This window comes from Gymnoscopelus microlampas (assembly GCF_963454915.1).
Source record: "Gymnoscopelus microlampas genome assembly, chromosome: 15".
Taxonomy (NCBI): Eukaryota; Metazoa; Chordata; class Actinopteri; order Myctophiformes; family Myctophidae; genus Gymnoscopelus; species Gymnoscopelus microlampas.
Window position 1 is genome coordinate 42516368 of NC_139952.1, and position 26811 is coordinate 42543178.

General features: G+C 43.6%; 1 protein-coding gene across 2 annotated transcripts in view; it reads left to right on the forward strand.

Moving 5' to 3' along the window:
* The first annotated feature begins 242 nt into the window (after positions 1-242).
* Positions 243-26811, forward strand: part of ctnnal1 (catenin (cadherin-associated protein), alpha-like 1) — a 126933-nt gene continuing 100364 nt past the window's right edge. For both annotated transcript variants that reach the window (XM_084080931.1, XM_084080932.1), the window contains exon 1: positions 243-715. In XM_084080931.1, the coding sequence (XP_083937057.1) occupies positions 620-715 (96 nt within the window). In that variant the 5' untranslated portion in view covers positions 243-619. The remainder of the gene's footprint in view (positions 716-26811) is intronic.

Below are 26811 nucleotides of genomic sequence, written 5' to 3' on the forward strand. Positions count from 1 at the left end.
ACAATTTGAGTACTTTTCCCACAACTGTGTGTGTGTGTGTGTGTGTGTGTGTGTGTGTGTGTGTGTGTGTGTGTGTGTGTGTGTGTGTGTGTGTGAGTGAGAGAGAGCGCGTGCGTGCGTGCGTGCGCGCTGCTGGTGCGCTGCTGCAGTCCTCTCCTCTCCTGCTCACACACACACACACACACACACACACACACACAGCTCGGCTGTCGGCTCAGCCATAGAGAGCAGCAGAGTGCAGAGTGTGGATCAAAACACGGGCAGTGCTGCTGCTGCTTGTTCCAGGAATCAGAGCCGAGGCACTACTCGACTCGGTTAGAACTAGAAGATCAGACTTTAGAGCTCACAGCTCAGCTCCATCCATTCATCCAGCCCCAGTAGACTGGACACAACTGAACAAGTCTTTTCTACATTACATTACAGCGGTTCAGCAAGCAAGCAGCAAGGTGCTGCATGGTCTGTGTGTCTGCTGGAGGAGAAACAACTCTTGTTGCATTGTGTGTGCGCAACATTTTCTGGGGTTCTCTTTGGGGTCTATTCATTCTAAAGTGTGGATCGAGGCGAGGGGGTCTTGGAGCCCAGAGACGTTATTGAGGATCTGTGGGGGTCTGGAGGCAGAATGGCTTCGTCTCCGTGCTTCGGCACCAACTTTGACTCCGGGCTGGAGATCAAGACCCGCTCAGTGGAGCAGACTCTCATTCCTCTGGTCTCTCAGGTTAGTTTGTTTTACCTTTAAAAACAAAAACACCGAACAAGCTTGTTGTGTGTGTATGTGTGCGTGAGAGAGGCTTTATACTGAGTGTGTGTGCACAGACTGGAGGAGGAGGAAAGGCTACTTATTGCGCCATTGTTTAAAAACACAACAATGTCGCTCTTGTTCGAAAACACTCACTTTTACTCACGGGAAAAGTTTAGTTGTTGTCACCGTGTTTTAAATCAACGTAATAACGCAGTTTTAATGCACTTTATTGTCTGTTTATACCTCGTGCTGCATCATGCATAATATAAGCCTCTAGTGTCACATGATGCTGGAGGGAAAGTAAACTAAAGTTGATACAAAGTAGCGACATCATCATCATCAAGGCGTGTTTGGCCGCCAGCCATCATGAACTGTGTGTCTTATGTTATTACAATGGAGGCTATTGTTGACGTTTGGTTGCTTACAGCCTGGATCTATCAATATGTTGGTTACAGCCTGGATCTATCAATCTGTTGTTTATAGTTGCCGTGCAGGCATTATGAGAAAAAGTTTGGTGCATCATCATCATCAGCTGAATGGCTTCTGTTTGTTCTGTTCTCTCTCTTCTGTTCTATCTTCACCACAACTCTCTTCCACTAAACAGCCCCCCCCTCCCTCCCCTTTAATTAGGCCACTTTGACGCACGTGTTTAGTTTTTCAATAAACATGGTTCAGATTAAAGAGGCCCCTAGGGGCCACACTACACTGGCTGCACAATGAATAGGACCCTGCCCTGTTTCCTCCTGCTCACTGTAGCAACAGTACAGTAGTTCTCAAAGTGGGGTCCGGGGACCCCCAGGGGTCCTCGAGGGAGTTCCAGGGGGTCCCCAGCTAAATGATAGATAAGGCACCAAATGGACCCTTATTGGTTTGTAACTCTGAGAGTGTACAAATGGAACCAAATGGACCTAACGGGTCCATTTGGTTCCATTTGTACACTCAGAGTTAAATTGACATAGATTTTACAATATAAATTGCGGTCCAAGTGATAGAGCCGTAAAAAAAAATCTTCTCTTATGGGGGTCCCTTGCATATCTTTTGAAATGGGGGTCCGCGGGCTAATAAGTGTCAATTTGGGGGTCCTTGACATGAAAAAGTTTGAGAACCAGTGCAGTAGAGACACCACTGCTGGTAGAGTTGTGTGTCAGAGGAGCTGTTTCTGACACTGTGCAATAAGGGCTACAAGGGTATATTTTATAACTTTACATATTCTATGTGCAGGTGTATATGAATGTATGTGTTGTGTGTATTATGAGTTGCTGGGTGGGTATACACTGGAATGTTTATGTTATTTTGTTTTAGTTTTAAATTGATGTGTCTGATAAACCCATGTGGGATGGGTCAAGAAATTGTCCAGACACAGAAATAAAATATTCATTCATTCTATATTCAACTACAAAGTCACAATATGGTGCAGTTAAGTGAACCCCTGTCCCCGTGTACAGTATATTAGTATATCAATAAAGGTGTCTCCTCTCTTCTTCTTTATTTATTTATATATATATACTGTATTTTGGTAAACCACTTTCAACCTATACCGATAATGTCGAAAATAGGCAAAAATTCAATGGCAAAAGTATATATAAAAAATGGTAGATCTACAAGCTGCAAGGTTTGTGAGCTTGTAGTTGAGCTATTTTCGCTATTGGTGGGCTGCCGCACCGTTGTACAACAAAGTATAAAATACAGCCTATGCACAGCAGCCATTTTGGAGAAAAAATTGGGCCTCTTCTGACTTCCTTCACAGGTGTTACCAATGATACTAATGAAGGCTCTGTTCCATTCTGGTCAAACAGAGTCAGGGTGTTGATATTGTGCATGTTGGCTCACTAGAAATACTAGTGGGTCTCAAAGTGTGGTCCAGGGACCCTCATGGTTCCTTGAGAGGGTGTAACTCTGAGAGTGTACAAATGGAACCAAATGGACCCGGGAGGGTCCATTTGGTTCCATTTGTACACTCTCAGAGTTATGGGGGTCCTTGAAATTAAAAAGTTTGAGAACCACTGTGCTACACTAAATGGAACAGAGCCTTCATTAGTGTCATTGGTAACACCTGTGAAGGAAGCAAGGAACAGGCCCAATTTCTGTCCAATATGGCTGCTGTGCATAGAGCCTATTCAATGAGTTTTACTAGCTTGTACAGTGATGATGTTCCCTTTGTCATAATCTCATCTCTATCTCATGTCTACTCTGTCTCTAGTCTGTACTATGTCTGTTCTAACAACATACATTCCCCTTGATGACAAGTAATGTCACATATGATCTACTCTTCTCTTATCTTATCTTATCTTATTGTGCATAGTTCCCATCGTAAAGGTTTTTCCTTGGCCTCTAGGGAGTGCACATACAAAGTTTTACACAGATTGGTGCAGTTATAGGTAAAAACAGAAATCGGCCTGTTCTAGCGCCACCATGAAGCTGATTTGAAAAATGTCTTCCTTGGCCTACTGGGAATGTGTGTGCAAAATTTCACGGAAATCGCATGATGCTATGTTCATGATTTGAGGCATTTTGTTCCAAACTGAGCACTCCTGCAAACTTTAGAAGCTTATCTTAGCCAATCAGGATGGAATATGAAAAATCTGGAAGACCTGTTTCGTTTAATGACTATAGAGATACTGTGTACCGATGTGTGTGATGTTTGGACAAAATCTGTAGGAGTACTGTCAAAAAAATGTTTTTCACAAATCGGCCTCCTGGTGGCGCTATGACAGGCCCATGTGAAACTTTTGGGGCAGAGGTTCTGCTCTGGCATCCAGAGTGTGTGTGTGTGTGTGTGTGTGTGTGTGTGTGTGTGTGTGTGTGTGTGTGTGTGTGTGTGTGTGTGTGTGTGTGTGTGTGTGTGTGTGTGTGTGTGTGTGTGTGTGTGTGTGTGTGTGTGTGTGTGTGTGTGTGTGTGTGTGTGTGTGTGTGTGCACAGTTTCACTGCGAGCAAGCCAACGGTTCCAGACATTAGCTGATGACAGACGAACACACGGACACACACACACGCAAAACATAGTCTCGGCCATGCCTTTTGGCCTGACGGAGACAATAACAGCAGATACATCATTTTATGAGGCTTCTGTTTTGTTTTTTTAGAGAAGCTCTCATTGTTTTTCCGCGTGGTCACATGGCACGGGGAAAGGGAACTGGGGCTGTACTGGCTTTGAATAGGGAAGTGACTGACTGTCACTCTTATAAATGCTAATGTCAGCTTTGAGCAGCAGAATGGGTGAGGGCTCCCACAGAACCTGTAAATGACCTATAGTCTCCCATTCACTGGGGGATAAGGAAAGAGGGGAGGAGGAGGGGGCAGGGCCAGCTCACCGGCAGGTTAACGGGGTCCCGAGACAATAGGTTTATACCGTCCGTGATCCGGAGGAGTTTAGTTTACCCGCCACTGGCCCGCCCGCCCCCACTGTGACCTGTGAAAAGATCTGCTTTGCTTTGGCTTTCCCTCCCTCCTGTTGCAGGAACTCGTTTGAAAGACAGAGAGAGAGAGGGATAGAGGGAAACTGCTCGGCCAGCAGTGGTGGACGAAGTACTCAGATATTTTACTTAAGAACAAGTAGCAATACCACAATATAAAAACACTCTGTTACAAGTAAAAGGCCTGCTGTGTTCAAAATGTTACTTGAGTAAAAGTAAGAAAGTATTGGCATCAAAATATACTTAAAGTACCAAAAGTACTAAAATGTTTGAAAATAGCAGATCTACAAGCTCACAACGCGTCTCATGGTGACGCGTTGTGAGCTTGTAGATCGGCTATTTTCAAATAGCCAAGGTATAAAGTAGGGCTGAAGTGGTTAATGTAGGTTTTATAATGTAATAATTTATATCTGCAAAGTAACTAGTAACTAAAGTTTTCAAATAATTGTAGTGGAGGAAAAGTACAATATTTTCCTCAGATGTAGTGGAGTAAAAGTACCTCAAAATTGTACTTAAGTGCAGTACTTGAGTAAATGTACTTAGTTACAGTACTTTACACCACTGTCGTCGAGTCACAAGAGAAGTTCATTGGTCGGGGTTAGTGTTGTATCCATAATGATTGACATGCTATCGTCTCTTCCCCCATTCCACTCTGTCAGTGTGTCTGCGCTCGTATTAAATTATTAAAAAAGTTATTACATTGATTTATGTCCAACTAAGGCCCTTTATAAAGGGAGTCAACGAAAGTCTTAAATCTGCATTCAACGGTCTTAGAAAAATACCATAGAAATTCAGCCAAGGAGGATTTGTTGTCACTTGTCAGTGTAGTGGGGCAAGACTGGGAACGCATTTGTGTCATTTTAGATTTCTTTGGCTATTAAAAAATAGCAGATCTACAAGCGGCACCGAGTGCTGCGCTACAAGCTTGTATATCTGCTATTTTTGAAAAATCTTGTAAATGTGTGCAAATCTTTCAATATATATATATATATACTTTTTTTAAAGCAAACATTTGTAACTCAAATCTTTGCTTCTGGGGGGTCCCTGGAACAAAATATTTTGAGATGGGGGGGGGGGCGTCCACGGCCGAATACATTTTTTGGGGGTCCTTGACATAAAAACGTTTGAGAACCACTGATATGATATTATAGCAATATCATTTTCTTCAAAAAGCTGTTAGAATTTAGAAGACATTTTGTAGAATCGGCCTCAGGTCTTAATGGGTTGATTAGCATCATAATAGCAGTGATCATTAGTCCTAATCGATGTGATGACGGTCGCTAAACAGTGATACAGTGTCATGCAAATGAATGGACCTGCGAAAAATAAATCCATTGTAATCCTGACTCCACATTCTGCACAATGAGTACTTTTACTTTTGGTACATTAAGTACATTAAGTACTTGATACCTTTGTACTTTTACTCAATTTTGAATTCCGGACATTTACTTGTATTTCTACATTGCATTGATACTTTTACTTGGGTAAAACATGTGAGTACTTTTACCGCCACTGCTAACCATTTAATCCGTTGACCACGCAGCATGTCGTGCGGGGGAATGATTTATTATCGTAAGCCCTCAGAAAAAAAACCTAGAACACACCACTGACTGGTTGTACGTGTAGCTGCAGTCAGTGTTCAACCTTGAAACACAGACAACAGCGTATACGAGAGGGAGAGAGAGCACATCTCTTCCTCAAAGCATACACAAAATCGACCATATCCCACTACATGGTTCTCATGTATTATTCATGCTGCCGCAAACTTCCAGATGCACCCTGCCCAGTGCCCAGGGACGTGCACAGATAGACTCTAGGTGGTGCTAGAGCACCTGCCCTTTACCCTCTTGACCAGAAGTGCCCTTTTTTTTCAGTTTACAGCAGGGGTCTTCAACAGGGGGTCCGGGACCCCTAGGGGGTCCTCATAGTTACTACAGGGGGTCCGCCAAATCTTTATGTGATATGATTTTTCTTTTTACCATAACCACTCGAAACCTAGCATCCCTTTTCTGAGGAGAACTTTAGCCAAAAATAGCAGATCTATAAGCCCACAACGCCTCGCGCTGCGAGGCGTTGTGGGCTTGTAGATCGGCTATTTTTGGCAAAGAGGTATAGGAGCTCAGTTCGGGGCTCTTCCCAGGCTAGCAGAGGGAGAGTAGCGCCCAGCAATTGGCACTGGGTGAAAAAAAAGGGTTACAAAAATCATGGAGAAAAATAAATAAATAAATACAAATAAAGTATCAGATCTACAAGCTCGAAATGCGGCGGATAGCGACGCATTGTGAGCTTGTAGATCGGCTATTTTAAAAATGGCCGAAATGCATTTAGGGCTGAAGTGGTTAATGTATGTTTAGTAATAATAATCAAAATCTACAAAGTAACTAGCGACACAAGTTTTCAAATAATTGTAGTGGAGTAAAAAGGGCAATATTTGCCTCTGAGAGTAAAAGTACTGAACATCGGAAATACTCCAGTAAAGTAAAAACAATACCTCAACATTGTTCTTAAGTAGAGTACTCGAGGTCATGTACTTAGTTACTTTACAACCACTGTGCGCTACCAATGGTGGAACAGCTTCCAATGTGGAAACTGTGGCGTACAGTATGTGTGACACGCGGTGCGGTAGGTTTACAGATCTCGGTTGAACGACGGCCAAGGACAAACATTTTCACCCACATTGTCTTGTTCCATTCCTCATACATCATCATCATCATCATCATCATCATCATGTCCCCCTGGCAACAGTGACAGCCGCCGCTAAAGTCCCCGCCGCTAGCCTTTCAGCGCACAGTACCACCACCGGTGTTTTCTGGTTTATTTCCGCTTGTGTGTGTGTGTGTGTGTGTGTGTGTGTGTGGAGGTCATAGATTGTACGGGGCTTTATTGTGTTTATCCCATTAAGACCTGGAACGCATCTGTGTCACTTTAGATTTCTTTGGCTATTCAAAAACGGCGGATATACAAGCTCATAGCGCGGCACCGAGTGCCGCGCTATGAGCTTGTAGATCTGCTGTTTTTGAAAAATCTTGAAAACATTTTTTTTTTTTTTGAATTTTTCCAAAAACTGTTAGGATTTAGAAAACATTTTTAAGAATCGCCTCACAGGTCTTAGTGGGTTATTGTGTATAGCTAGATCCTATGATTGTGTGTGTGTGTGTGTGTGTGTGTGTGTGTGTGTGTGTGTGTGTGTCCGTTATGTGTTTGAACGGACATTTGGATAGGAATCAAAGAGGAAATGAAAAAACCTGCGTCAGTGAGAAAAGTGTGTGTGTGTGTTTGTGAGAGAGAGAGAGTGGGAGGTGCGTTGTGCGTTTTCCTTTTGTCCGTTGGTGTGTGTGTGTGTGTGTGTGTGTGTGTGTGTGTGTGTGTGTGTGTGTGTGTGTGTGTGTGTGTGTGTGTGTGTGTGTGTGTGTGTGTGTGTGTGTGTGTGTGTCTCCTGTCCTCTCCCCTCCTCTGCTGATGTCCTGTTCTGCTGCCCTGACGTTAATCTGCTCCGACCTGTGTTATCAGCCTCCCTCCCACCAGGGTGTAATTATAGGCATGGGATACTCCCAGCTCGCTGTGTGTGTGTGTGTGTGTATAGTGTACACTACACACACACACACACACACACACACACACACACACACACACACACACACACACACACACACACACACACACACACACACACACACACACAGAGGGGGCACAATGTCCGTTTTTATGGTGCTTTATGTTGACTCGCCCGTCCTTATCAGTTCTCTGTGTGAGTTTCTGTCTGGTTGATGGTCCGTCTCTCTCTCTTTCTCTCTGTCTCTCTCTCTCTTTCTTTCTCTCTGTCTCTCTCTCTCTTTCTTTCTCTCTCTCTGTCTGTTTGTCTGACAGTCAGTCACACTGAAGCCTTATGAAGAGTTACATTACATTTGTGCACGGGTGTTGTGCACCTGACAATAGCCGATCTACAAGCTCATAACGTGTCACACAGCGCAACGTGTTGTGAGCTTGTAGATAGGCTATTACTTCCGGTGCGCAACACCCGTATGAAACTAAGTATATATCGTTGCTGTCGGCGCAGAAACCTCTTATCTCTGTATTCTACGTTTCTTACCCTACTTGATCATACTACAGCGTCACACAAGAGTATTAAAAATGAATCAGATCTACGTAGAAGTGCGAAGCAACGCAGTTTGAATGACGTAGTATGCGTTTTATATGCTGTTATCAGGGCGTCCGTGAAAAAGAGAGCTTGCTCTCTCAATGGGCTTCCCTGAATAAATAGAGGAAAAATAAATAAATCACTAGTTCTCACACTTTAAAGATTTTTGAATTTTTAAAAAAAATTGCAGATGTACAAGCTCCTGGAAAAGTAACAGTTTTGGACATATGAGGTTTCTACTGGACAGAGACGAAATCAGGCATGATCGACTTCGCACATTGCTTCTCTGTGAGCCCTCCAACGCATCTGTTTGCTTGCATACATGTGTGCGTCAGGGGCGTCAATTGGGTATGGCAGGGGCCATACCTTGGCTCCAGGAAAAACAAAAACAATATATATATACAAAAAAAAAAGAATCATGAATAGTATCCTAATGCAGGTGTAAGACCATTGTGTTTGTATTGTGTTATAGGTATAACACCATGCGCCCAGGATACGTGTCCCTTATTTTAATCTATGGGAGTTGGCAACCCTAAACTTGCCATACCGTAGCTTTTTCTGAACTGACGCCACTGGTGTGCGTGTGTGTGTACGTGTGGCCCTTTTTTGTAAACATGCCTACCTGGCTCTCCACCGTATATAGTCACCTCCTTCATCATTGTGACCGCGGGCGACCGCTTGCCCTTTAAGAAAACAACAAAACAACAAGGGCCCCTTATTTTCTCTCACTCAGAAACAGAAGCACTGTTCTCTCAACCCCGGTCGGCGTGAATAATAATTCACCCCCGTTTCTCCTCCTGCACCTCCTGTAATCCTCCTGCACCTGTATCCGTGCTGCTGTCGGAGCCAGGGCTGTGATGACGAAGGGCACAGCGAGGGTAATGACTCGCTCTGGCGACGGTGACGGTGGCTTGAAACTTAATGGCCGTCACACACAGAGCGAGGTCTGAAGCTAAATGAACGCTTTGTCTCTCCCGCCGCGTAATATCCCCCACACATATATACCTCAGTGGTGGAACAAGTACTCAAATGCTTTACTTAAGTAAAAGTATCAATACTGCAATGCAGAAGTATATTCTGTTACAAGTAAAAGTTCCGAATAAAAAATTTACTTGAATAAAAGTACAAAAGTGTTGGTATCAAAATGTACTTAAAGGACCAAAAGTAAAAGTACTGAAATGTTTGAAAATAGCAGATCCCTATATAGTGGTTAATGTATGTTTCATAATGTAATAATGTATATATGCAAAGTAACTAAAGTTTCCAAATTATTGTAGTGGAGTAAAAGTGCAATATTTGCCTCTGAGATGTAGTGGAGTAGAAGAAAAAGTATAGTCAATTGAAAATACGTAAAGTAAATACTAGATACTTGAGTAAATGTACTTTACACCACTGATATACCTGTGATGTGGCCCGTATATAGTCGGCGGCCCGCTAGGTAATTAAGGATAATCTAATCCCCTCCCCCCCTCCCTACCTGATGACTGTTTTTGAAGTGGTGAGTTAGGGAAATGATAGTGCTGTTCACGAGGGTTCGGCGGGATAATTGAGGTGTGTTGGTGGTTAGAACACATGCCAGGCCTGCCTGCCTGCCTGGGGCGCGGTCACGGTGGTCCTCCCTCCCTGGGAGTGGGTGGGTGGGTGGGAGGAGGGAGGGAGGGTGGTGTTTGGGAGGTAAAGACTTGTGGGAAGAAGGAACGGGGGAAAGGAAACCAAAGGGAATAGCACCTGAGACTTTGATCAGATTGCTGAACAGTTAACGGCCTGTGACAACGCTGCTATAGGCTTCATGTGATTCCTGTAGCTGTGTGTTAGCTGTGTGCCGGCTCTCTGGCTCTCTCTGGCTTGGTTCGTTATACAGCACTAACCCATTAACCCATTAAGACCTGAGGCCGCGTCAAAATCCTAACAATTTTTCGGGAAAAAATATAAAAACATAATTTTCACGATTTTTCAAAAATAGCAGATGTACAAGCTCATAGCGCGGCACTCGGTGCCGCGCTATGAGCTTGTAGATCTGCTATTTTTGAATAGCCAAAGAAATCTAAAGTGACACAGATGCGTTACAGGTCTTAAAGCGTATTGCTATAATCAGTGGTTCTCAAACTTTTTCATGTCAAGGACCACCCAAAATTATGTGTATTCGGCCGTGGACCCCCATCTCAATATATATTGTTCCAGGGACCCCCCCCACCCAGAATTTGAGTTACAAATGTTCACTTTAAAAAAACATATATTCAAAGATTTGCACACATTTTCACGATTTTTCAAAAATAGCAGATCTACAAGCTCGCAGTGTGGCACAAAGTGACGCGCTGTGAGCTTGTATATCTGCTATTTTTGAATAGCCAATGCAAAAGTCTAAAAATGACACAGGTGCTTCCCCGGTTTTAATGGGCTAAGCTGAAGGGGGGGTTTCTTAAAAGATTTTCTAGCCGTAATTGGCTCCGGAAAATCCACTTGGCTGTCCGAGTTTGTTAGCGTGGAGTTTGTCATGCTTGCTCTGGTTTCATTCTGTGGTGCTTGCAGTTTTTTTTTGCCTTCTGAAGTGCTATAAAAGGACTACGGGTAAAAAAGAAGGAAAAAAAGTCTTTCAACATGTTTTTATCCTTTTGTTCATTTTGCTTACAAACCGGATTAAAATGGAATATTTATGACCGAGCAAAAAAAAGCTTGTTGGCAGCGGCAGGCCTGAGTGGGCCATTTGCTGAGAAAGGTGGCATTTCAGTCAGGTAACTAACTCCTCCAATAAAGCAAAATGCTGACACACAAATGAACAATACCAAATGAATATAAGCCCCTCGTCCTAACAACTCTTGCATAAGCTCTATAGCCATTATTAGTCTGCCCTTTTCTGTACTCGACGCCTCGACAAAATGAAGTTTCACTGAAGCATTAAGGCTTATGTGTTGCCTGTTAATATCTCTCGCTCGCCCAGCAGCGGTGGAGAGAGTGAGTGACATGACAAACACGCAGGTAGTGAAGCTGTTCTTTCTATGCCCAGACACACAGAGACGCATTAGTGTTGCCGCAGGCCTTAACAGATCCGCTTCCCCCAGCCTCTATGATGATAATGAAGACAAATGGATGTCTGGCATCAGGGCGAAACCGCACGGAGGATTACGCCGCGCCGCAAGCATGCATTGGTGGTGCGTGTACAAACACTATGCGTGTGTGTGTGTGTGTGTGTGTGTGTCTTTGACTTTGACCTCTTTATAGATAATAAACATATGTAAAATTCAGTGGTGTACCTAAGTAACTACAGTAAGTACATTTAACTAAGTACGAGTTGCCCTCGTCTGTCTACAGTTGTTTGCGAGAGAGAGAGCGAGAGAGGTTGTGAGAGTGTGTGTGAGGTTTTTCACGTGTGGTCCGTGTCCGTTGTTGTTGTTCTGCGTAGCATTGGCATTCCCCCACCATCACCACCGTGACAGTGGCATCACCACCACACCGAGGCCTAAAGAAAAAGCACAGTGACTGAAAACTATTTTTTATCAATTCTCTTACAAAGATCCTGTATTTTCTTCTCTTGTTTTACGCGCCCTCTTCTTTTTGCGTCAAATCGTTGCCCACTTCGAAGTCCTTCCGTTACTTTTTAATACATTGAGGTACAGGCAGTGTTGATTTGGACAGCAAATTTTGATTTAGTTTTAGTCATAGTCTTTTGAATACAATTCCATTTAGTTTTAGTCATATTTTCGTCTGAAATGTTTAATATTTTTGTCTAGTTTTAGTCGACTAAATATCATCAGATTAATAAAATGTATTTTGGCGGTGCCTTGATGGCGTCATAATGGCTGATTTGACACTTGGTTGCATGCTGAAAATAGCCGATCTACAAGCTCACAACGCTTGGCAGTTTAGTTTTTATTTAGTTTTCGTCAGTGAAAAAAGGTAGTCGACGAACATTTTTCGTCATGGTTTTAGTCGACAAAATCAACACTGGGTACGGGCAACATACACGGGCGCGTTTCGGCATCAAGCCTTTCCTTAGCTCCCTCCTCCATATCCAGCCCACGTGTGCCACCCTTACAGCAGGGGTCCGCGGGGCCCTCTCTCTCTCTCTCTCTCTCTCTCCTCCTCCTCCGGTATCGGGTGGCTGCCTGGCCTACTTCCAGCCAGTATTTATGTCCCTCTCCAGCTCGCTGGCGATGAGCTGTGAGCTCTGTGTCTGAACACACAGGAAGAGATCTTTATCAGCGCCAGCGAGGTGTGTAACGCAGCGTGGCGTTTTGTGTTTAGTGTGCGCCACTGTACAAGCTCCCCCCCGCCGCCGCCGATGCCAATACGCCCTCCTCACCCACTAGTGTTGCTAGATTTTGTCAGAGAAATAAGCCACCAGGTCTAGGAAAACGAGTCCAAAAGAAGTGGCTATGGGCCACATGAGCCCTTTAAACCTGTACATTGGCTATTTGAAAATAGCAGATCCACAAGCTTCATTATCATTTTTCACAAATTCAATCATACATACAGTATTTGCATACATATTATTGTAGTGTTTCTCAAAATGAGGTCCAGGGACCCCTCTTGTAACTGTATAGCAGACGTTGAAAGTCCACATAGCAGCTCCTCTGACAGTGTGTTTTTCTAGAACATGAGATAGGTCAAGAGGTCAACGGATGAGATCATACTGTAGTGTGTGACACCACCATGTCGTTAAACAGGAGGATGTCACAAGTGATAATATGCTAAAGTATAAGTGACTGCCTGAGGCACCCCGAACTGCCCCATAAGTATAGGTAAAAAATATCTTAATCACTTCGCCCAACAAGCAACAAGCAACGGTACATAAAGTCACTCTCCTGTTGCACCGTCATGGCGAGTATAACCTTACCTTAGTCATGACCATGTGCTCCAGTCTGTGGGAGTGAAGCCAAAGGGGAATGGGAGATAAATAGATAGTCTGCCAACTAAAGCCTGGCCTGTTTGCTTTATACTGTTGTCCTGGCAGCAGACAGGAGGAGAGAGAGATATGGACACATGTCGGGTGGAAACCTCATATTATGTCCAAATCTCTTTTCGGGATTCAAATAAAAACTATTGCAAAAACAGCGGATCGTCAAGCTCGAAACGCGGCACTTCACGCCGCGTTTCGAGCTTGCAGATCTGCTATTTATTGTGACGCTGTTAGTATGATTAAGCAGGGTGTTAATTTACGTGGAAAAAAACCCACAAAAAGTTAAGTTTGGAGATAAGAGGTTTCTACCCCGACAGGAACGATACGTTGGCTGATATCTCTGGCTCTAACATATATATATATATATATATATATATATATATATATATATATATATATATATATATATATATATATATATATATATATATATATATATATATATATATATATATATATATATATATGCCAGGAAGAGCAAGTGAGCAGGTCGTGTACCCGTTGCATAATTACAGTACGTGGAGCAGACTGTGTCATATCATTCTTATCTATTCTCCCCAAAACCGTAATCTAAAAGCTTTGCTGCTCTTAGCGTAGCGTAGCTCGCCCGTTCCTCTGGACAGAGACTAGAGTGCATGACCCCCCCCCCATCCCCTGCCACCTCCAGCTACAGTGGCTATATTTAGAAGAGACCAGATGAAGTGATTAGAGTTGGTACTCTCAATGTCTTGATACACACAGTGGATCTGCTATTTTCAACAAACACTTTTCTCCCGGGTTGATGAAGTTCATACGGTTTAAGGGGTTTGGGTCCTTTATAGAACCATTTAAATAAATGGTCTGGAAAGGTTCTTTCTGGAACAAAAAATTCTTCCTCTCTATGGCATCACTCTGACAATTATTACATAATCGCCTAATAATTTTGTTACAAATCTTTAGTGTAAGATATTAGATATGCCGTGTTTTGGCCATAATACAATATTATTTTCATCACTGGTATTTGTCATTGTCAGTCATTTTCAGCTATTTTCGGTGCACGACATCATGATTCCATTGAAGACTTCTGTGGAAGTCTTCAACCAGGGGTCTTCAATGTTTTCAGGCCAAGGACCCCCTAGCTGAGAGAGAGATGAAGCAGGGACCCCCTCTATATTGTATAAAATTGTGTTTCAGATTCAACTTTTTTGTTTACTTGGTCTGCTCTTTTTTCCCTCTACACCAAACACCTCTTTGCCAAAAATAGCAGATCTACAAGCTCACAACGCCTCGCAGCGCGAGGCGTTGTGAGCTTGTAGATCTGCTATTTTTGGCTAAAGTTCTCCTCAGAAAAAGGATGCTAGGGTTCAAGTGGTTAAATGTAAAAAAAAAAAATCATATCACACAAAGATGTGGCGGACCCCCTGTAGTAACTCTAGGGGTTTGGGTTCTTTTATAGAACCATTCAAATAAATGGTCTGGAAAGGTTCTTTCTGGAACTAAAAATGGTTCTTCTATGGCAACACTCTGAAGAACCAGTTTTGGTTTCAGTTGGCACCTTATTTTTCTGAGTACAGTACAGTACAGTACAGTACAGTAGAGTACAGTAGAGTACAGTACCGTACAGTACAGTACAGTACAGTACCGTACAGTACAGTACAGTACAGTACAGTACAGTACAGTACAGTACGGAGCCTGTTTGTTTGAGCACCTGCCCTGCAGTGGAAAAAAAACCTCATCATCCGGAACAGAGATAGTAGCGGATATAATGGCCACTAGGTTCTGCTTTAGCATGGATACCGAGCCTCTTTGTAACGGGTATATATGAGGGACTTTATCAGGTGAAATGCACCACATTCTGGAAAGAGGATATTCTGTTTACTTTATCTTGCCCGGCTGTAATAATCCTCCTTGAGTAGCAGAGCGCCGATTGCAGAGGAGCTCATATAGCTTCACAATCAACATTTCCGGACACATTTACCATTAACTTGGTCGTTTACACCACGGCTATTCGCCGAGTCGGCTTTTTGTGCTGTCTTGGAATTCTGGGTCAATCGGCGATCGATGAGGCCCATAGGAGTCGAGACGATATTCTAGGTGGTAATGATTATGTTTTATGTTACATGATATCATGGGGAGAAATACAATAACACTCATGTCAGTGTATACGGTATACGGTATTGTGCTTTTTGCTTTGGCAATGTAAACGTATGTTTTCTCATGCCAATAAAGCCCTTTGAATTGAAAAATTGTCTTCAACAGGGGGTCCGGGACCCATAAGGGGTCCTCAGAGTTACTACAGGGGGTCCGCCAAATCTTTGTGTGATAGGATTTTTGTTTTTACATTTTTGTTTTTACATTAACCACAAGCACATTAACCACAAGCTCACAACGCCTCGCAGCGCGAGGCGTTGTGAGCTTGTAGATCGGCTATTTTCGGCAAAGAGAGGGGAAAAAAAGAGCAGACTAAGTACAGAGTGAAAGTTTACTTAGTGTTAATGGTTTTAGTGGTTAAATGTCGGAAAATACACAGTAACATGAAACCAACATCTATATGAAAAGCTTTAATTTGCAACACAAGTTCACGCAATATATAGTGAGGGGTCCCTGCTCCATCTCTCTCTCTCTCAGAGAGGGGGTCCTTGGCCTGAAAACGTTGAAGACCCCTGAGATAGGCTGTACCAAAACAATAGCTGTTTAACGGTGCGTTCACACGGGCAGATTAAAAGATACAACGATACAAAAATACACCGCATCTTTGTCGCTGTGTCGCTTTGTATCTGTGTTGTTGCTCAACGCGGTCGCTGACGTCATCAAACGTGCGGACTACGACGGAGCTACAGTTGTAGCTTTGTATCTGGAAGTTGAACCCAGCTCAACTTGAATGTGTAGCTTTGTATCTGTGTCGCTATAGAGCTACAGCTACAAACGTCGGATGTATCTTTGTATCTTCATGTCGCTGGTTTACTTGTAGAAGTATTATAAGTGATGGTAACATATAAAGGTTAGATATGAGCAGCCATATAATGTCTTCCTCAGTGCCCGTTCCTAGTTGTGACTTACTGTTTGATAGTTCAACATCGGACAGGGAGGCCACACTGTTGTTATCATTAGCCTATCATTGTTTTGTTTTCACTTCATTAGTAAGTCAACTCCACAACCTCCCCTCCTATCCCTCTCTTTCATCTCTCCTCTCATTCCCGTCCTCTCGCTTTATCTCTCCTTTGTACACACACGCACACACGCACGCACGCACGCACACGCAGACGCACACGCACGCGCACACACACACACCAGTGGTGGGAAAAAGTACTCCATTTCTTTTACTTAAGTATAACTATCAATACTGCAATATGTAAATACTCTGTTACTACAAGTACAAGTCTGGAATTCAAAATATACTTGAGTAAAAGTACAAAAGTATTGGCATCAAAATATACTTAAAGTACCAAGAGTAAAAGCACTCATTATGCAGAATGTCGTATTTCACAAGTTTACAAATGTGTAAAAATCGTTTGAAAATAGCAGATCTACAAGCTCACAATGCGTCGCATCGCGACGCATTGTGAGCTTGTAGATCGGCTATTTTCAAATGGCTGAAATGTATATAGGGCTGAAATGGTTACTGTATGTTTTGTATTAATAATCAAAATCTACAAAGTAACTAGTAACTAAAGTTTTCAAATAATTGTAGTGGAGTAAAAGTACAATATTTGCCTCTGAGATGTAGTGGAGTAGAAGTATAAGTATTGTACACACGCACACACGCACGCACGCACGCACGCACGCACGCACGCACGCACGCACGCACGCACACACACACACACACACACACACACACACACACACACACACACACACACACACACACACACACACACACACACACACACACACACACACACACACACTGCTATTGTGCCTGTGTGACCACAGTTTACCCTCTGCCGTACAGCTAGTCTTCCCACCACACTGCTATCGAGGGAGTCATTACGGACCTGTGCTCTGTTTAAGTGGCGATAAAAAGGCTCGCTCTCAGATGTCAATCCTCTGACCTCTCTCTCTCTCTCTCTCTCCGGCTAATATACTTCCAAGAGAGGAGGTGTGTGTGTGTGTGTGTGTGTGTGTGTGTGTGTGTGTGTGTGTGTGTGTGTGTGTGTGTGTGTGTGTGTGTGTGTGTGTGTGTGTGTGTGTGTGTGTGTGTGTGTGTGTGTGTGTGTGTGTGTGTGTGTGTGTCGTCCGACTCCATCCCCTACAACATAACATAGAGAGAGCATAAAGGCTATCTCCCCTTCACTCTGCCACTGAGGCCCTGTAGCAAACACAGCTGATAGCCCAGCCACACTTAATTGTCTCAAAGCTGGTTCTTGCTGACTAAGACGTATGGCTGTAGCCATGGGGCTGATAAAAGTATTGATTAAAACATCTAATGTTGTCATTATCTAAGAGCCTCAAAGTGCCGTTCGCTAACAGTGTCATTCCTCAATGTCTCTCCATATCCCCCCTCTCCCCCCCTTTCCCTCCATTTACCCCCCCCCCCCCCCCAATGTTCTCTAGCTGTAAAGGATCTCGGCGATTAGATAGTGGCTGGGTTTGCGCAGTTTGTTGACCCGTTCGTTTTCGTTGTTTGTCGCCCCCCACACTTCAAGACTCAGTCAGAAACGGGTTGTCGGTAATTTTTGCCTTTGGTTTTGGGATGATAATATTATTATCTCAGAATGAAGATGCAGACATAGCCATAGCTTGGTGCGTAGAGAGGCAGTCTAGTCTGGTTAATCAGAAGGTCTCTATAGGTTAGCCTCCCAGTCAAACCAGATACACTCCAGAGGTTTTACACACGCATGTGCAGCACGAATCTGGCCGATGTACTGTATTCAAATGCAACCCCCCCAATGGAGACCCATATCTGTCGGCTCTGAACACGAATGCCCCCCCCTCCGCCCTCTCCTCCCCTCCCTCCCACCTTGCATTGACAACTGTACCACAGCGGAATACTTTGCCGTCTGGCTCGTACGTGTTAATTGCTTTTCTTTTCGAGCGTCTTTGAACTCTCTCACCCCTCGATAATGAGTTATTTTAAGGATGCCGGCCGAGGTTTGACACGACGGGAACAAAGAAAAGTGCGAAGGAGGACGAAGGACGAACGCACGAGAACAACATCTCTTATCTTTTACCCCCCCGCACACCCCCCCCCAAACTCTCAAATGCCAGAAGAAGTCATGAATATTCAAGCTGGCTGACTGACTGTGTATTGTTGCAGCTCTCCTCCTTCTGCTATTGTTATCTATCTTCTGTTTTTTGCACCCGTGTTCACTGCACGTATTCCTATACGAGTGTATTCCTACGGGCTGGGGGGGGGGGGGGTGGCACCTGTCAGCGGGGAGTGTTCAGCGGGAGGAGTAGGACGAAGGCTCTAGCGCAGTGGTTTTCAACCCTTTTCATATCAAGGCACATTATTTATTCGGCATTTGAGCCACGGAATCACCGTTTGATGAGATTTAGACTCCGAAACAAAACTTTGAATATTTTGTTGTTGTTGGATAGATTTCATACATATTGATGTTGGTACCAATAAGAGACATAACAGGCAAACATTGATCAAAATAACAATTATTTAACTAAGTATTGCAGACGTTTAACAATAATGTAACTCTTGAGAGCGTAAAATGTAAAATTTTACACTCTCGAGAGTTAAAGATCTTATAAGGGTCCATTTGGTTACCAACTCTCCATCATTTAAGCTGGGGACCACTTGGAACCCCCTCAAGGACCACCGGTGGTCCCCGGACCACTGGTTGAGAACCAATGTTCTACGTTCTCCCGCTGGGGGCTCCTCACTGGCCGGTGAGTCAGTAGGATACGACAGCAACACACGTGTGTGTGTGTGTGTGTGTGTGTGGGGAGGACTTCATCGCCATAACAACTAAATTGGGGAGAAAAAGGGGGTAAAACAAGATGGGCTGGCAGAGTGAGCCAGGGTGTGTGCGTGCGTGTGTGTGTGCGCGTGTGTGTGTATGTGTCTGTGTGCGTGCATGTATGTGTGCGCGTGTGCGTGCGTGTATGTGTGCGAGCGTGTGTCTGCGAGCGTGTATGTATTCGAGTGTGTGTGCATGTATGTGCGTGGGCGTGCGCGCACGTGTATGGGTGTGTGTGCATGCGTGCATGGCCGGGGGTCACCAAACAGTGGGGAATGCACACTCCAATGCACTCCATGAACTAGCACTGCAGTATCAGAACTTTAAATGAGTTCCTCTTGTTTTCCTGGAACTTTTTGATCAAGAAGGAAGTGGGGAGGGGGGGGGGGGGCTTCTTCCTCTATATCTGGGTTCTGCAGACCCTCTGCCCACTCCTCTCAAGGCCTAACCTTATCTCCCAAGAGGGTCCTCTGTCCCTGGCTAACCTCATTCATTATGCAATAGCGCCGCTGGAAAGGAAACCCATAGCCGGAGGCTACAGGTAGCACACAGATCTGGGCCTGGCTCTCTCTCTCTGTGTGTGTGTGTGTCTGTCTGTCTGTCTGTCTGTCTGTCTGTCTGTCTGTCTGTCTGTCTGTCTGTCTGTGAGTGATCTACAAGGCAAGCTCCTGCTATTTTTCTTAAAAAGTAAAACTGCAAACGGCAAAAATGTGTAGAAATGGCATTCATAAAATCGCTGTCCTAAAATGTTGATGTCCTGAGTCCTCACGAGTATAGCAATTCAAAAAATAGCAGATCTACAAGCTCACAGAGTTTGCAGATCTGCTATTTTTTGAAAGATCTTGAAAATGTGTGCAAATCTTTAAATCATCTTTTTTTTGTAAAGGCGAACATTTTGAACACAAATCTTTGCTTCTGGGGGGTCCGTGGCACAACATATTTTCAGGTGTGGGGTCCGCGGCCATATACATATCAATTTGAGGGTCCTTGGTACGAAAAAGTTGATAGAAAATAATAGAAAAAAAAAATGATAGAAAATAATAAGTAATTTTCTGTCCTCGCAAGTATAGCAATACAAACCTGTGTGTGGGTGCGTCTGTGTGTGTGTGCGTGCGTGCGTGCGTGCGTGTGCGTCTGTGTGTGTGTGTGTGTGCGCGTGTGTGTCCACCGCTCACCTTTCCCCGGGGTTCAGGCTGTAAACTGAGACCAGAGAGAGAGAGCCCGTTCCTAAAGAACAGTAAATGGGAAGGAAGGGAACGGCCTGTAATACCGGCTCGCCCACGTTTTGTTATGCCTCTCGCTGACACAGAACACCTAAAGAAGAACAGGGGGAACTGTGACACACACACACACACACACACACACACACACACACACACACACACACACACACACACACACACACACACACACACACACACACACACACACACACACACACACACACACACACACACACACACACACCTCCAGGGGAAATGACGCCCAGAGCCATCCATGTGTGCTGCCATAGAAAACACAATTAAACCTTTAAGACCGGGAACGCATCTGTGTCATTTTAAGATTTATTTGGCTATTTTTTGCAAATTGTGAAAAAAATTGCAACTCTTTTATTATATATATATATTTTTATAGCGAACATATAACTTAAATCTTTGCTTCTATGGGTTCCTGGAACAAAACATTTTGAGATGGGGTCCGCGGCCAAATACATATCATTTTGGGGGTCCTCGACATGAAAACGTTTGAGAACCACTGACAGCAACACAGTTTTTTTTTGTTCAAAAACTATTAGGATTTAGAAGACATTTGTAGAATGTCGGTCTCAGGTCTTAATGGGTTAATAAAGCAGATAAGATCTTGAACATTGTGTGAAAAGAGTTATAGCACCAAGAACAGATTACCTTGTGAAGATGTGCTTCCCCCCCCCCCCCCCCCCCCCCATTGTTAACCACTTTAAACCTGGCATCCCTATTTTAAAATGTTTCTGAAATGACAAAAATAGCAGTTTTTCCAGATCGGGGCTATTTTCGCTCTTCATCACACAACAATACATACAGTGTGTGTAGGGCTTATAAGCAGCTTAATAAATGTACATATTTTAGTGGACATGATGCTGTGCAGAATAATGTTGTCTTCAGAACAAAGACGACGTTTGAAAAGCCCCCACGTCTCAAAGGAAACATCGGGATGTGAAAAGCAGGACGAATAATAACTGAATCCTCTTAATAAAGACTGTCCCTGTATGTATATACTATACAGACTGAACTCCCCCCAAAAAAAGTTCCCTCTGAGTCTAATTAGTTCCATCAATCACGGACCCCCTGTCTGCTTCGGGGGCCCCCTTGTTTTGTTTTTTTCGCGCTCTGTACCTCTCATTGAAAAGCAGTGGTGGGAAAAGTACTCAAATGTTTTACTTAAGTAAAAGTATCAATACTGCAATGTAGAAGTACTCTGTTACAAGGAAAAGCCCTGAATTAAAAATTCACTTGAGTAAAAGTACAAAAGTATTGGTAGCAAAATGTACTTAAAGTACCAAAAGTAAAAGTACTGACATGTTTGAAAATAGCAGATCTACAAACTCACGACGCGTCGCGATGCGACGCGTCGTGAGTTTGTAGATCGGCTATTTGTATAAAATAGGGCTAAAGTGGTTAATGTATGTTTTATAATATAATAATTTATATCTGAAAAGTAACTAGTTACTAAAGTTTTCAAATAAATGTAGTGGAGTAAAAGTGCAATGTAGTGGAGTAGAAGTAAAAGTGTTGGAAATTGGAAATACTCAAGTAAAGCACAAATACCTCAAAATTGTACATAAGTACAGTACTTATTTACTTTCCACCACTGTTGAGAAGCACATTAATCTGGAAGCTCCAGACAGCTAATTACATACAAAGTGAAACCCAATGCTTTGTTTCACCTTGATACGCACTGCTAGGAATGACAGACTGACCTGTAGCTGCTTATACAACAAAGGCTTCTCACCTTTCCTTTTGGCACGGCAAAGAGACACAAACAGACAGCCAGGCATAGATAGATAGATAGCCAAGCAGCTGGAACATAACGTAACCTGTGTTTAAGCCTTTGACATTATTGCCAAATACACGTGACACTGACGTTTAATTTTGGCTCGCTGCATGGCATATTGAACAACTGACCAGCCGGGCTATATTTGTGTTCTGTATTTATGTTGCAGCGTCACGTTGTGTCTGTGGATTTCTTGCTCTCTGTTGCGTTGAATTAGCCTAAAAAAATAGCAGATATACAAGCTCATAGCACGGCACCGAGTGCCGCGCTAAGAGCTTGTAGATCTGCTATTTTAGAACGACACAAATCTTTGCTTCTGGGGGTCCCTGGCACAACATATTGTCAGGTGTGGGGTCCGTGGCCACATACATATCAATTTGGGGGTCCTTGGCACAAAAAAGTTTGAGAAGCACTGGTTTAAATGATAGAAAATAAGTTGTTTTCTGTCCTCACAAGTATATAGTAATACGAACCTGGGTGTGTGTGTGTGTGTGTGGTTGGCAGCGTGCATGAAGAGCAGTGGTCAGCATGAGGAAGGTGTTTACATCCTGTCACTACTTCTGGGTGGTTGGAGCCTTCAGGTGACAGCTGGGGGTGGGGGGGGCAGCCAGCCAGACCCCCCCACCCCCCCACCCTCCCCGATAGACGTATACAGCCTCAGACACTTTACCATTCACACCGAGCCAAGTCACTACAGAGCTGCCTATTAATAAGTTCAAGTTGTCTGCTCTGTGTCACGTTCATATAAATAACGCAGGTTCCGCTTGTTTTTGGTGGGTTTACACACTATACAACGGGCCTGTTTGTGTGTGAGACAGGTTGAAGAAAAAGGGGGCTTTTTGATTTACTGACAGACAGACAGACAGGCAGGGAGACAGCCCCGGTGTTTGAATGTATGCAAGTTAGACTGACTGGGATAATATACAATGGACATTGAATACGGGCACTATGCTGTAGGCTACCTTCAGAGTCACTGCTTCGACTGCAGTGGAGCCAAACTAGTGAAAATAGCAGATCTACAAGCTCACAACACGTGACTTTGTGCCGCATTGCGAGCTTGTGGATCGGCTATTTTCATTACTTCTCAAAAAGTATTTCCCCCCTCTAATCATTATTTTTCTTTTTACTATTATTATTATTACTTTTCTATGGATCTTTTAGAAAAAAGTTTGAATTTGTTCTAAATTTGTTTAAATATTTTGAAATTATAATAATGAAAAACTAAATGTAGGTAACAAAAAGTAAAGGGGAATTTACTCGCGATGGACCCATTGTGTGTGTGTGTGTGTGTGTGTGTGTGTGTGTGTGTGTGTGTGTGTGTGTGTGTGTGTGTGTGTGTGTGTGTGTGTGTGTGTGTGTGTGTGTGTGTGTGTGTGTGTGTGTGTGTGTGTGTGTGTGTGTGTGTGTGTGTGTGTGTGTGTGTGTCATTGTTGTTTAAGAATGTTCCTTATCACCTCTACCCCCACCTGCCTCTCCGCCCCGCCCCCTCCGCCCGCCCCATGAGTGTGTGAGAGAGTTTTGTGGTCAGAGAGAGAAAGTGCGTGACAAGACACATTCCATTGTGCAGTCTGACTGAGAGGAGGGCGGGGGGGTCGCTCGCATTCCTTCGCGGGGGTCGTGTTTCAAAGCCTCCGGTGTGTAGCGCAGCGGTGGAAAAAATACTCAAATGTTTTACTTGAGTAAAAGTATCAATACTGCTATGTAGAAATACTCTGTTTACAAGTAAAAGACGTGAGGGTTTGAACTTTGAGCTCATCGCCCGGTGCACCACCACAGTGAATCATCCCTATAACCCCTAACGTTAACCACACACACGTTAACCACACACACACACACACACACACACACACACACACACACTTTAAAACAAACAACCTGAGCCTGACGTGACACACTTGTTATTTATTGACGTCCTCATCGTTCACTTTTTAAGATTCTTTTCTCTTTAATGTCAACGAACGGCGACAGCTCCTAAGGCCCCTGTTCTGTTCTTCTCTGAAGTTTTTATCCTTTTCTCTCTCTCTCTCTCTTTCTCTCTTGCCTGGGGGGGGGGGGGGGAGAGAGAGAGAAAGAGAACTCTTTCTCCGCCGTCCTTCCACACCTTTGACAGCCTTATCTTCTCTCCGTCTCCCTCTTTTCATCTCCCAACAATACCGCTAAGGCTCAGAGAAGAACCGCAAGGGCAGGAAAAAAAAGAGAAAAAGGCTTGTGAGCATTAATTCCTTTCTCTCGCAGGTTAGCCCATTAAAGACCGGAAATGCATCTGTGTCACCACTTTATCCATATTTTATACTTTTGTCTATTAAAAAATAGCAGATATACAAGCTCATAGGAACTTGTAGATCTGCTATTTTTGAAAAATCGTGAAAAATTCCGAAAATCTTTGAATATGTCTTTCTCAAAGCGAACATTTCGAACTCAAATCTTTGCTTCTGAGGGGTCCCTGGAACAACATGTTTTGAGATGGGGGTCCACGGCCAAATACATATCATTTTGGGGGTCCTTGACATGAAAAAGGTTTGAGCATCACTGATATAGCAACATACGTTTAAAAAAAAAAACGGTTAGGATTTAGAAGACATTTGTAGAATATATATTCAAAGATTTGCACAAATGTGTACGATTCTTAAAAAAATAGCAGATCTACAAGCTCATAGCGCGGCACCGAGTGCCGCGCTATGAGCTTGTAGATCTGCTATTTTTGAATAGCCAAAGAAATCTAATAATGACACACAGATGCGTTCCCGGTCTTAATGCATTAATCTGAGGAGAGGAGCGTATAGAGGAGAAGAGGGCCCGGGCACGTGATGCTCTCTTGCTTTCATCCATTTCAGCCCCTCCCTGTGATGAAGCCCCCCCCGTCTCCCTCCCTGTGATAAAGCCCCCGTCTCCCTCCCTGTGACACTTTAGCGAACCTGATTAGCTTACAGAGCCGTGCCTAGGGGTGTTGGCACGTGCATACATAAGTCAGGTGTCTCGTTCGCATGGCACCGAGCAGTCATTATTATTACCCTGCTCTATAGAGTAAACATGCCAAGGAAGGAGGGTTAAAGGCCCTTGCATGCTACCAAATGAGGTGGTCACCCGATCACCATTTGTGACCACCAAAATGGTGGTTTGGATACTAGGCGCTCATAGTCCGGTGATTTCGGTTAGTAAAAACAGGGAGATGTGTTGAGGTGAGCGGTGAATCGCTTATCACCGCGGCTGAGTGACGTCATGTTGTAGTTTTATCACCGCGACTGAGTGACGTCATGTTGTAGTTTTATCACTGCGGCTGAGTGACGTCATGTTGTAGTTTTATCACTGCGGCTGAGTGACGTCATGTTGTAGTTTTATCACTGCGGCTGAGTGATGTCATGTTGTAGTTTTATCATGAGTGACGTCATGTTGTAGTTTTATCATGAGTGATGTCATGTTGTAGTTTTATCATGAGTGACGTCATGTTGTAGTTTTCAAACCACCGCGGTGAGAGGGTGATCACCGAAAATGGTAGCATGGGCCCCCCTTGACGGTCGTGACGGCGGCCTCCCATTGGAGGCCTGGTTTTAAGCTACTTTCACACACTGCTGTTCACCAACAAAGGAGCATTTCTTTGTATTTTTGTAAAAGAAAAAACGGAGATGATTTGAAACAAATAGTTAGGAAAATTCATTAAAGGGGAACATTCTCAGAGCTTCATGAGAGAAGATAATCCACTTTAAATTCTCAAAATCGGTCAGATTGATGGCTTAGTCATGCAAGTGTTAAAACAACTTGACAAGTATGTTTTGGAGGCTGACTAAAGATGGCAGGCACCAGGGATCATCCTGTAGTGTAGAGTGACTTCAGGCAATTACCCCCGGGGAATCAAGCACAGTCACTGTGTGAAGGCAACCTGGGGTTGTTGTGAGGGGGCTCAGATCCCCAGGTGACCTTTAGGCGCAGTGTTGATTTTGACAAAGCAAATTTTGATTTAGTTTTAGTCATATAGTCTTTTGAATAACATTCTGTTTAGTATTAGTCATACTTTAGTCACCTGAAATGTTTTACTTTTAGTCTTAGTTTTAGTCGACTAAATATATCATAAGATTTTAGTCGACTAAATCTACAGTTGATTTAGTCGACTAAAATGTATGTTGGCGGTGCCTTGATGGCGTCGTAATGGCTGATTTTACACTTGGTTGCATGCTGGAAATAGCAGATCTACAAGCTCACAATGCGTAGCGATGCGAAGCTTGTAGATCTGCTATTTTCAAAAGATTGTTTTAATACATTTTGAACTTCTGAAATGGGACATTCTGCACAAAGATTACTTTTACTTTTGGTACTTGTAAGTCCACGTTGATAGCCTGTTGTACTTTTTGAATTCCGGACATTTGCTATCGTAACGGAGTATTTCTACATTGCAAAGTCTTGATACTTTTACTTACTGTAAGTAAAAAAAAGTGTGAGTACTTTTACCACCCCCACTGTTCCTATATTCAGTCAGATTCTGCGACACATTGGCTGACATGACTCCTTTCTGGAGACATGCTGATGATGAGCATGATGATGCTTTGGCACATGTTGTCAGTGAGCGACCGTCACAGACTGTCACTTCCAGGCCACTGCCACCGTCCTGTCGTCAATTATAGATGACGTCGTGCCCAAGGCACCAGAGCCAATATTCATAACTTCCAGGGTGTCGTTTAATAACCAATTAAAACCGGGAACGCATCCGTGT